Source organism: Vigna angularis, chromosome 7 (assembly GCF_016808095.1).
Source record: "Vigna angularis cultivar LongXiaoDou No.4 chromosome 7, ASM1680809v1, whole genome shotgun sequence".
Lineage (NCBI taxonomy): Eukaryota > Viridiplantae > Streptophyta > Magnoliopsida > Fabales > Fabaceae > Vigna > Vigna angularis.
This window is the reverse complement of record NC_068976.1, coordinates 353,044-366,026: the sequence shown is the minus strand read 5'-3', so window position 1 is coordinate 366,026 and position 12,983 is coordinate 353,044. Positions and strand designations below refer to the sequence as shown.

The 12,983-nt window shown below is 36.2% G+C and overlaps 1 protein-coding gene across 2 annotated transcripts; it reads right to left on the bottom strand.

The window, feature by feature from the left end:
• Positions 1 to 6,668: 6,668 nt before the first annotated feature.
• LOC108338266 (cryptochrome-1) lies at positions 6,669 to 12,270 on the bottom strand. Of its 2 annotated transcripts, none has more exons than XM_052880269.1 (5): positions 11,366 to 12,270; positions 10,649 to 10,867; positions 9,180 to 9,886; positions 7,606 to 8,453; positions 6,669 to 7,144 (listed from the first exon to the last, which is right to left on the bottom strand). In XM_052880269.1, the coding sequence occupies exons 1-4, from the start codon at positions 11,676 to 11,678 to the stop codon at positions 7,641 to 7,643; spliced, it is 2,052 nt and encodes a 683-aa protein (XP_052736229.1). In that variant the 5' UTR covers positions 11,679 to 12,270; the 3' UTR covers positions 6,669 to 7,144; positions 7,606 to 7,640. The 2 variants fall into 2 exon arrangements, with proteins under 2 accessions (XP_052736229.1, XP_017430530.1); XM_017575041.2 differs by having other exon boundaries at positions 7,645 to 8,453; positions 11,366 to 12,264.
• Positions 12,271 to 12,983: the final 713 nt, after the last annotated feature.

Genomic DNA, 12,983 nt, shown 5'->3' with positions numbered 1-12,983 from the left:
GGGAATTTAAGGATGTTTGTGTTCTTCAGTTTTGACATTCTTCAACCGTTTTGGGAACCTTAAAACGTGGCCCTACCATATGTGAATGAAAAAACAAAAAAACAAAAATGTAAATATTCGTGCCAAGACACAAGACAGAGACTGAGAAACTCTTCTTTGCGCGTTGCGTTTAACTTTAGGTTGTATTGTTTTAGACTGTTTACCTGGCTTTCTTTTATATATATATTTTTTTCATTTGACCAAATGCTAATTTGAAAGAGTGAATAATTTATGTTGTCCAACCCATATAAAGTTTTGATTCTTAAAACAATTTATATTTGAAATGAGTGAAATTATTAAAAAATGTAAATACTTATTTGGTTGTAATTAAGCTAAACACATCCTATTATGCAATAAAAGAAAATGAGATATAAGAGTAATTTCAAATTAATTCAAATATATTCTGGTATCCACATGAAAATATTAAATAATAAAATATAAATTTAAGGATAAATCGATAAAGACAATACATAATTATTATATCATAAATATATCTATAAACGGTACCATATGACTATTCGGTTAGTCGCAAATCAAACAAGGAACGATTAACAAAACTAGTGGACTAGGAGCAAACACAATTAATCTTAATGCTCATAAGTTTAAAAGTAAAGTGTAATTATCCGCGATTAGACTCTGATTAATTAAAAGTTTACTCTAAAATCTATAAATACAAGTTCGAGGTAAGGAAGTAGGTGATTTTGCATTTATTGTGTCATTACTTTCTAACTGTCAACATTGATCTAACTTTGACATCGAAGTGCCTTATGCAAATACCCTCTAATGATTTGGACGAGCAATTGCACTAGAACTTGACTTCAAGATAACCTTCAACCTTTAGATGACTCACTAAACTTTGAATTGTTGACCTCAACCGTTGACCAAGCAAACCTTATGTAATATTCCTTACAAATAATGCAATAAAGTATTTTTTTCAAGAAAATGAGTGCAAGTGTGGTCCAAGTCAAGTCTTAACAAGTTAGTGAAGGAAGAGTTCACTTATGTGAAAACTTGCCGACCACTCATCAAGCTGGTGAAGGATAAGTTCTGTAAAGAACCCTTGTCGCTCGGTCCAATGAATCCAAATAACCGGTCAGTGAAGGAAGAGTTCCCTCAAGTGAACCCCTATTGCACCACTAACTTGGTGAAGAATGAGTTCACTTAAGTGAGCTTTTGCTAAACACTCATCGAGGTGGTGAAGGAAGAGTTTTGTAAAGAACCCCTGCCCCTCATTCCAAACCAATCGGTTAAGGATGAGTTCACTTAAGTGAGTCCCTGCCGATCACACATCAAGGTGGGGAAGGAAAAGTTTTGTAAAGAACCCCTGCGAATCACACATCAAGGTGGTGAAGGAAGAGTTTTATAAAGAACCTCTACCCGAAGCAATCAGTGAAGGATGAGTTCACTTAAGTGAGCCCCTACCGATCACACAACAAGGTGGTGAAGGAAGAGTTCTATAAAGAACCCATGCCCCTCGATCTAAACAAATCGGTGAATGATGAGTTTACCCAAGTGAGCCACTGCCAAACATACACTGAGTTAGTGAAGGAAGAGTTCACCAAAGTGAACCCTTGTCGCTTGGTCCAAAGAGAACTTAGTGAAGGAAAAGTTCACCTAGTGAACCCATGTTGATCAAATTGTTAGATAACTTAAGAAAAGTTCAGCTTGACTCAATGTCGCTCAACTCAACAAATTGTTTGACCGATCGTTCCTGTTTGTAGTTATTTCTTATCGGCTTCGCAATTAAGTTTAAATTGATCGATTTTAAGAGACTCGTGAAGCAACCAATGTAATAGGACAATTTAGTTAAAAGCGGCAAGCAAGAAATAAATAACGCAACCAGTGAAAGAAATAACATTTCATTAACTATGTATGGTGTACAAAAAGTAGTTGTTGGCTTATGAACCAAACAATAATAAATACATCCTTCCCCAACTAGAAGCCTTATTCGTGGGGTTCGTCTCAACCATTGTCACCCATAGAACTACCTGTAGCCTCCTCATCCTTGACAGCCTAGTCATCTCCCACAGCAACGACCTCCTTATTTGGCTCAACCTCTTCGTCTAAAGATATTTCAATGATCTTCATCAATTTCCTTTTGTGAAAGTCCTTCATGACTTCAAAGTTGCCTTCGTCCAATGCGATCCGGTAGAAGAAGGCATCCTAAGCGAAGGCCTTGTTGAACCCAACCTTGTGCTGATTGAGGAGCACTCGACCGACCTCATCGTTTTTGGCAACATGGTGTCTTTCTCTTGGACTAACTTAGCCTTCTGCTCAATGAGTTTAGTATTCTATGCAGTGAATTCTTCCATCACTATCTTCATCTTTTGACAATATAGAGTTAGATCACCAAACTTCTCGCAAAAGGTGGCGTTCAACAATAATCTTTACGCTTAACACCATTCTTCTCACAAAAGTTCGCACTTAACGACAATCGTATTCTTCTCAGCGTCTTGGAGTTAAATTACTCCAAACTTGGAATACAAGATAACATTGATCGGTAAGCTAAAATGGTCAATGGCGAAAAGGGATGTTCAATGGTCTAGCTCCCAAACTTGCACAATTAAGTTTGCGCTCAGTGTTCAGCTAGTATCGCTCAGTGCTATATTAGTTGAAAATAAACTCATTTTTGTGATTTAAGTGAACTTCAACCTGATTAATTGCTCAAATTGGTATTCCTTTTCCAGAGAGTTGGTTCAAAATAATTTTTACACATTAAAACTTATACCAATTTGTTCAATTGTTCAACTCTTTTGTTCTCTCAATGGCACATATTCAAACATCAAGCAAACCCAATCCAATCCTCAATTATACAATTTAATTCATGTATACACATCAATCAAATTCAATCAACATGCAAAAACATCAAAATTTTCAAACTTATGCATAATAAAGCAACTAACTATCCTTACTTGAAAGAAAAATCAAACAACTCAATAACCTTTATAACACCCTCAGACGCGCATGAAGCTCAATATGTCCTTATGAACAACACAAACACGATCATCGCACATGGTAAGGACCGCTGATCAACAAAAGCTAGCAAAGAGAACTTAAACACTACTTTCAAGCCAAAAAGAGTCACATGTAGAGAAATAACAAATAAACAAGAATGGACAAAAAACTAGCTTACCTTAGTGAAGAAACCGATCGATTGATTTTGATGAACTCACCACAAAGAAAAATCTTATCGTGTCCGATCTTCAAAATGATGAACGGATCGTAAAAACTATTACAAAGAAAAAATAAATAAAACTCTAGAAAAAATTTCTAAAAATTATGTATGTTTTTAAATAATAAAACATTTTTATAAAAATTTTATTTATACTTTAAATTTTTATTATTAAAATAATCGAATTTTATCATTTTAAACACATTAATTCTAAAACACAATATTTTATATTCTTACAAATTTTATATAAAAAAGAATGAATGCTTTAATTAATACATTAAAATCATTCTAACTTAATATTTTTATATAATTTTAATGCCTTGTCTATCTTGCCCAACGAAATAAGAAGTTTCAATAGACCATTTTTCTCGAAAACTCGCTAAACCTATAGTTATAAAACAGAGTAGAAGTGAGGTTTGTGTTCCAAAAGGATCTCCATAACCCACGTGCAAGATCTCAGCAACACTTCCTTCTTTCACTCTGTTTCTTTTCCTTCATCTCCGGGACGTCGTAGATTAAGGAGAACGTTGCCGCAGGCTGGGTGAACGTTGCCGCAGGCTGGGTGAACGTTGCCATCTAAGTACACTTTGTTCCCACATCGACTAGAGATAAGGTCAAATTATAATATATAAGTGAGGTGCAAACCTCACCTTACAAGTCGGTTTTGTGGGGTTGAGTTAGGATTAAAACCCACTTTCTAATATGGTATGAGAGCCATGGTTATAGCCTATCCTAGCGAGAAGTGGGCATTTCTGTTTCCACCCGTTGTCGGGCCTCTATCGGACCACCCATTAATTTCTACTATCACACACGAGATGTCTGTACCTCGACGTGAAGGAGATGTGTTGGAAGTTCCACATCGACTAGAGATAAGGCCAAATTATAATATATAAGTGAGGTGCAAACCTCACCTTATAAGCCGGTTTTGTGGGGTTGAGTTAGGATTAAAACCCACTTTCTAATACACTTAAAAACGTTTTTAAGTCAATATTTTACTACACGTTTACTTTTGCTAGTATAAGGTAGCCCTTGACACTAATAAGTGTGGCCATAGTACCGTACTTCATGCGCAACCAATATATCAAACGGTTGATCTGCACAAAGTTACTATCCTACAGGTACATCATAATAACCGCCATCATAATATTTTTCTAAGATTGTTTGGAGTGATATATGAGGTTTCCATGCAAAGTTTTCATCTCAACAAAAAAACATTTTTGCCGACCATGGATTTCGAACTCTAGTGTTTCTCTCTTCTTTTCCTTTTGTCAACTACCTAACCTTCATTTATGTGGGGAGTTATTATTTTTAACAAACTTTTCCTAACATTACATTACAAATTGAAATCTCATGTTGACTTCAGCCTATGAACCATAGGTCATAAATGACATATACCATGATACCCGTAATGGTTTCAACCTTCTATTGTTGTAGGTACGTGAATGAAAAAAAGGTTCTACTAGTCATATATCAAAGTCAGGTTTTAATATGCAGCACCCTTAATTCCTTAAGAAAAGCTTATTGAAAAATTCTAATTACACCCTCTACATTATATTTTCTATTATTGATTGATGTTTGTTAAAATAACAAAATTGAGTCTTACCTTTTATTTAATGAACTCCAAAATAAGTGTTTTGGTTTTCAATAAATTTTAACACACATGTATTAGAAAGTGTGTTACTCGTAGTTCTGAATAGTCATTTAACTGAAACAGACACGGCATGTCTGCATATACAAGAATAAGAATGTGCAGTTTGGCATTCAAGAAGTGCTAGCTAGCTATAACCGCTGATTCACTATCAGTTAACGTTGACTCTTCATATAATTAAGAATTCTCCACTGAACTAGCACGCAAAGCTATACATGAATCTCAAAACTCTGCATCTAACATCCGAAAGGTAGCTACCACTAAAACATAATGTGTATATACATAAAGATAATCAAGATGCCCCATATATAATTGTCAAACCAGTATAACAATGTTCTTTAGGAGATAAACTAGGGAGATTTACCACCAATGTACGAGTTAATTACTCATAAGAAAGCAGGACACCACCTTTAAGGTTAAATGTTTGCGGGTCTATTTTTTTCTACATGTGACTCAACTTTTTTTATTTTTCATCAATGTGCAATTTTCAACTAATCCCAATTATATGTTATTCAGTCACACAGGATTATTGCATGTTCAAACTTTGATTTTCCGCTGGTATCTCTTTTCTTTTTCCTGTTGTTTCCTAGGTGCCAGATGATCGGTGCTACACCTATTACCCTCAAAGTGTTGTGTCATGACAAGGTGGATATTGGAATAACAGTGACTTAATACTTAACCTCAACTTCTGATCTTGAAGCATTAGTGTGCGAATTCATAATCACTTTCATACTGATGCTCACAATTCGTGGTGTTGCCACTGATCACAGAGGGTACTGTTACTTATAATTTTCCATGAATTTTAATAGCTATCTTTCATCTCTATTTCTCTGCTCCAAAACTACTGTAGAATATCAATTTAAAAAATTAATCAACTTTTGTTGAAAGTAATACATACACAGTAATCTTAAATTGCCGCGTATGGTGATTTTTCCAACTTTTATATTGAAATCTGAAAAGTGATTTCTAACCATTTTTGTTTGTTGATGATATAAGCTCACCTTTTACACTGTCAAGGAAATAATTTAATATCTATGCTATTTTAAACTCTTTTATCGTTGAGCATAAATTTGTGGTTTCGTATAGAAAAATTGCTGCACAGTGCAATTGGGAGAGAAAAGTAAAGAATTGCAAAATAGTAAAAGTACGAAAAATAATGAATGTACATATCCTACAAATCATTAATTTATTAAATATTTTCGGACAATTTTCCAATCAGTGGTTACAATTTAGCATCTTTGTCTCCAAAGTGAATGGTTTAATTTTTACTTAGGAAGAACAAAATTGCTCCTATGTATAAATCTAGCATTTGTTGCCGGCTTTTGAGGCAGGAACTGATTTGGTGCCTTTATTTGATTGGAACAGAGAAAAATCTCTTTGGAATAAGAAGTCTTGCTCTTACAAAACAATAGGTGCAATTTCAGTGACGAGTTAGTCAACCTAGAATATATTCTTGCAGGTAAATCATAATTATAATAATTTGGGATCTGTAATATTTACAGATCCCAACCTGAACCATGCTGTTGTAATATTAACATATTTAATCATAATCATTCACCTTTAAGATGTAAATGATACACTTCCCGTCCATGAACTTGATCAAAGCCCTTGGGATCTGTACTATTTATTTAGCTTAAAAATAAATATGATTGCTTTAGGTATATCCTTAGAAATGCAAGTTCCCAATGTTTCATAGAATTTAGTTGAGAAGTAAGTTACTAAATTGTTCCAATTATCGGTTTATCTTTACTCAACCATAGGAAACTTAAGGAATAAGCAATACAAGGACAGGAAAGCAAGAACCAAAAGTGTCTTGGCAATGCATTTTAGTTTGCCATATAGAGAAGTTTTGGAGATCTGAGCACCGAGATTAATGCACTTTACAGCAGTCAAAATAAATGTACAGGATTACCGGACAGGAAACGTAAATAACTAACTACCTCAAATGATAAGCACAACCCTGAGTTTAAGAGAGGACCAAAGGTCCAATTCGAATAGTGGCTCTTTCTCCTCCACAACACAAATTATACTATACAGTAGGCCTAAAAATTTTGTACAAGAGCGCAAAAGGCACTGCAGATGAAATTACTGCCCGCATGAACTGAAATTTTCATGCACATTCGAGGTCAGCCGTTAATCATGTGTCAAGACATGTTCAAGGATGTAGGAAATGATCACATGTATGTCCAATACCAGGTTTGCCATCCCACTTTTCCCAAAAGATGAGGGGAGACTGCATTCTTCATCTCCCTGATACTAATCACCACGTTGTAGCTCTGAATTACCTGTAATTAAAGTGTTAATTGTAACAAGATGAAAATATCATAACATTAGATCAGAAACAATTGGAACGGTTAGAAAAAGTAGACATGGTCAAGTGTTATGATCCACCATTTGTTCTTTCAAACATCGATTATATACTAAAAATTTATTTCAACGTTCGAATATCATGCAGTGGTAAAATTAATGTGGTAAAGTTACTGCAGATAATCCATTGCCAAAAACATCATCAAACAGGACCAAAATATTGCCATTCGCTAAGTGTTTGTAGATGTAGCAAAATTCTACAACTTATCTTGTACTTGGGAAGAGGAGAATCTGAAGAGTGAAAAACCCAAAAAAAGTGAGGCTAAGAAAATAGCACACAAGCAGGTTAGCCACACTATTTCCAAAATCACCAAATGGTTGCAGAACATGACCTTGTAAAGTTGAAATGAAAAAGTTTATCATGAAGCACGGAACACACATATGTATTTATCTTTTCACTTGCTTTGGGAAATCTCACCCAGTCTGAGGTAGCCGCGTCCAGTTCATCAATTGATGGGACTGAGGATGCTGCCTCTGCAAGTATGATGAACTGGCTCCAATACCATTTTCATCATCTACAAATTGTTCTGAGAAGTTAGATGCTGGGGGAGACCAAACTGGAACTACACCCCCATCCCTTTCTCTCCTAGTACTACTTGACGATTCTGCTGTGGAATCTTCAGCCGCATTTCTCAGCCACATTTCAGTAGCATTATTCTGTACTCGAGTGTTTCTATTTACATTCAGCAGCCCTCCTTGATTCACTGTCTCTCTGGCATTTTCTTGTGTGGTCACATTTGTAGGAACTTCGGCTCTGTTGTCTGCTGCTGAGTTTCGAAGGTCTGAAGATGTTTCTTCCTCTTCCACTCTCACATGGGAAGCAGTCATACTTGGGACCATCTGATCCTCGTAGCGCCGAGTACCATGAGGTGGGTTGTTCCTAACAGGTTCAGCAAGTCTTTCTTCCATGTGTGTGTCTTGAGGAAAAGCAATAGGGGCTGATTCAGATGAGTCTCCAAGCCCTTCCTCCGTTCCATTTTCAATTGCAGCTCTTGAAGCTGCTTCTTGTTGCCACATTTGTATAAGTGCTTCTTGCAGTCTAACTTTTGCAGCATCTATTCCTACAATGGGAAGAGGATAATTTGAACCAAGTTCAATTCCAGCAGCTTGTAGTACATACTCTGGTGCATTCCACGGATGGTGTATCCATTCAGTTGGTAATCTAGCAAGTTCAGGAAGCCAGCGTCGAACATATTCTCCATTTGGATCACACTTATACCCCTCAAACTGAGAAAAAAAAAAACAACTCACATGAGTTTATCAATTACAAGTTATTTATCATCTTTAAGCATTCAAATGGCAGATATTAACATGTAGCTCAAGTCTAAAAATGTCAATGTCAAAGTTCATAAATCATAGTCAATATATTTAGTTTCAATCCAACTGCCCTCAAAATTGAAGAAACATAGTCATGATTGAGTCAAATATTAACTCATTAGTTATGATTAATCAACCGTATTGGAGTGATATGAATGACCATCTCAAATTTTCAATATGAACAAGTTCAGATAAGGAAAAATAGGCCAGAGTGTTGTATTGTCCATGCCGAGAATTTTTACTTTCAAACAGTTAACAGAGTTAAAAGAAGGCATCACTCCAGATCAGACAAATGAAACCTCTCTCTACTCGCTGAAATGTAATCAATATTGGGATAGACCTTTAGCCTTCATCTAAAATTCAAACCATAAATATTTAAGAGAGTTCAGAGAAGAGGGTGGAAGTACTTTTTGTTCCATTTCACTTGTACAAAACCTTAGTGGTGGACAAAAGAGTCTTTTATTCGGCACAAATTATTCAAACCAGAAAAGTAATAACAAGATTATGAAACTCGTGACATTGCTTTCCTTTTAAATATATATAAAAAAAAAACATAACATGTACACAGATGATCATACACATTTAGACATTCACACAAAGCAAGATTATGCAGTTTATACACAGAAGCAACTGCACCTGTGGATTATCTATTCGATCAAATTCGCGACCATCAGGGAGAGTACCAGATATGTACTGCCAACCAAGAGCATCACTCTCAAGATCTGCATCCAAAAGGGTATCCCAGAAATACTTCATTCCCCATCTCCAAGGAAGCTGAAGCACCTTCACAAAGAAACTTGAAACCACAACACGTATCCGATCATGCAACCAACCAGTTGCCCACAACTCTCTCATTCCAGCATCCACCAAAGGGTACCCTGTTCTGCCTTGTCTCCAAGCCTTGAAGTAGCCTTCATTCACCACCCAAGGGAAAAACTTAAGGTGTCCTAGAAGGGGCCTCTCATGACTGTAGGGGTGGTTGAAACTGATGTACCTTGAATACTCTCTAAGACCAATAGACTTGAGAAACAAGTTCACACTCTCTTCACCAGCCTTGTTTCCTTCATTGGCCCAAAACACTTGCTTAATGCGGACAAGATGGAACACTTTCTTTACACTCACCTCACCAAAATGCAAATGTGGAGAGAGAAATGAGGTTGTGGCACTATCAGCCTTCCTACGATTCTTTGAGTATTCAATCAGAGGACCGTTTATGAATGCCGTCAATGCCTTGTCAGCATTGCTCCACCCCGGTGACCATGCTCGAGAAAGAAGCGCATTGCTTGCCTTCTCTAAATCGTCTTCAAACACCAACATATCACAAGGGCACCTTGAAGCATCACCTGAAACAAAGAAACAATTATTAACATAATGCAAATGAAATTCATGACAAATGACGGTGCTAAATAGAAAAACAACGTATCAAACATGCTGAAGTGCATTTGACATACTTGTGTAGTGTACAAAAATAGGATCATTACTTTGGTTCTTGATTCAATTCATCAATAATGAAAGAATAGCAATGGTCACCGGGGTGGTTCTTGATTCAATTCATCAATAACTTAGTCCATTAATCACCCAAAGTGCATGATATAAATTAGACCACCGTTACATGCCATTTTTCTGTTGAACTAAGAACTATCTGAATCACATTTTGCTTGACTACAAAAGAGAATATTTTTTCAGACCAAACTCATAAAGCTTGCATATCTAGATAACCAAAATATGTCAGCTGTAATAACTGAATAGAGTATTTGTTGCCTCTTTACTTTTACAATTTTACAATTAATGGTTGGAAGTACCTACTGTGGAAGCCTATTGACAGAATGATGTATGAACTTTGAATTGCATTTAAAATTTTAAAAAATCTCCATCTCTTTGAATAGTATTATGATTTTACTTTTTTACCTTTTTGCTATGTTACATAGGAACATTTTAAGCGGTTAAAAACATCGATGTTTTTCCCAATTTGGATAATTTGTTGAAGTGCCCACTTCAAACTAGAACCACAAAAGGTGAATGACTTATGCAGCTGGCCCCAATCAATAATAAATTAATAAAAACAAATAATGTGAGGCTGAGAAGAAAAATGAATAAAAGTAGACCTGGAATAATTCTTTTAGGTGGGAGAAGAGGTGCTTGTGGGTCATAAGGCATGCTGAGGCATCTTTCCCAAAAAGCAGAAAAAGTTGTGAATGGTTGGCCATGAGCGTCATTCACATCCCATGGTTCATACAATAAGTCTGAGTTGAATGAACGGACGGTAATGCCTTGTGCAGTCAGAACCTCCTTTGCTCGGTGATCCCTCACAAGTGACAATGGATCTGCAACACAGATAGTTACTTACTTTGATATCATCATGAAGCTGTAGTGACGAACTTCACTTTTCTTATGAAACTATGAAAAAGGAAATCCAACGTTATAAGTAGAAATTAAAAATGACAAGGCAGGTTATAGGAAGAAGAAAATTTCAGACAACCATAACACAAACTATAAAAGAGAAAGTTCACTAAATAATCATAGAAACAAAGAACTATAATTGATAGAATTAAGGATCCTACAATCTGTAATGATGTTGGTCATAACTGAGCAATGAATCTGCTATAATCATAGACCATCTTTAGGTAGCAATCTAGAGGTTTTCTCATAAACCCTCAAAAAACAATTGAATAAAACTAAACAAGGTAGGATGATATATGATAACCAATAATAATCTAAAAGAAAAAGGAAGGAAGTTGCACTAGAAAACACAAGAACCATATATGATACATAATAAGCATGAAAAGTAGGCCATGTAAGAAAAGGAAAAAACAGAAACTCACCATATAAATGGTTGAAAAAGAGTTGAGTAGCCCCAGTGGACTTAACGACCTCCAATAGGGAAGAAACACTATTAGTGGAACGCTTGGTGATAAGGGGAGTGCCAAGGCTTCTCAAAGAGGAATCAAGGTGAGCCAAACTTTGTTTGAGCCACCACCTAGAGACCCTCCCAGGGTAGTATTGACCCTCTTCTTCTGGAGCCCATATGAAAACAGCAACAACAGCTCCTGCTCTAACTCCTGCAGCCAGTGCAGGATTATCCTCTACCCTTAGATCTCTCCTAAACCACACTATGCTGCATCCTCCTCCTGACATCTTCAGAAATATTCTTCACCAACACCACAACCTCAAGCACTCTATTATTCACACACACAACCATATACCAGATCTCTTTCCTTAATCCTTTCCCTTTGAGTACTGAGACTTAACAACAACACCAAAAAATGCTAGCTTACTATTCTTATCTTTTTCTCTCCTGTTCTCTACTTCTCCCTCTCTCTCTCCCACTTTTTTTTATTCCTTTTGGTCTTGGTTTTCTTTACCGAGGGAGATTATAGGCCATAAGAAGGTAAAAAGCACAATCTGATATTTGGGTAGACAACTTTGAGGCTTGGCACTTATCTTTTAATTCCCCTTTCTCCCACACTTTGGCATTTCTTCTGGGAAGAGGGATTGATTTCTTTTTCCAGAAAATTCGTATTTTGGTCCTTTCACACCCAAGTTGCAACCAGAGAGAAGAGACACTGAGGACGGGGTCCAAGTAGAGAGAGAAAGAGAGATGGGATGTGAGGAAGAACAAGTGAAGAGGATTGGCCAACGTTGTGGGGATACAATGAATTGATAGGCAAACCGCAACCACACCTTTTTTATGTCACGTAGATTTTCGTATTTCTATTATCCTATGCAACAAAAACAAATCACATCTACGTCTCTAGTTTCTTCTATTTCCATCCAAGTGACATGACGCGGAATCAGAAAATGATGGATACAGATACACAGTGCTTGTGCCTATAACTGCCTCATCTCATGCCCTCTTCAAAATTTACGAACTTTTTTTCAGCGTACTTACGTTACATTTTCTATCTCGTGACTCTCTCTGCTCACAACCCCACCAACCCTTTCATCATGCCACCACTCTCAAACTACGTTACCTTTTTCCTGAACTCACCCACTGAACAAGATTCATTTGTATCATAGTAGACTTGCAAATGTAGAACAAAACTAAGAAGGAATTGTCAAACTCTTCCACCATACGTAGATGTTTTTTTCTTTCTGAAAGTCAATGGTGATACGTTTGTTGCCTTTACGCAACGATTCGGGTTGGTTACTTCTTTTGTGCTAATCAATTCTTTTTAGTGCATGTACGGTGTAAAAACTTATAACCAATATATATTATTCAGTAGTTTGGAACTTTCTTAATTAATTGAGATGTAACCCACGGCTTTATATAATAGTAGAACACTGTTTAATACGCTGAAAAAACTGATGAGGACATAATGTGGTAACGTATTTAATTTTTCTGGTACCGAGCTTTTTATTTTGTACGGACAACGTATTTATTGTAACAAGAGATTCAGTTTTACCAGGAATGTAAAATGAAATTACAGCGCCAACAAAAAA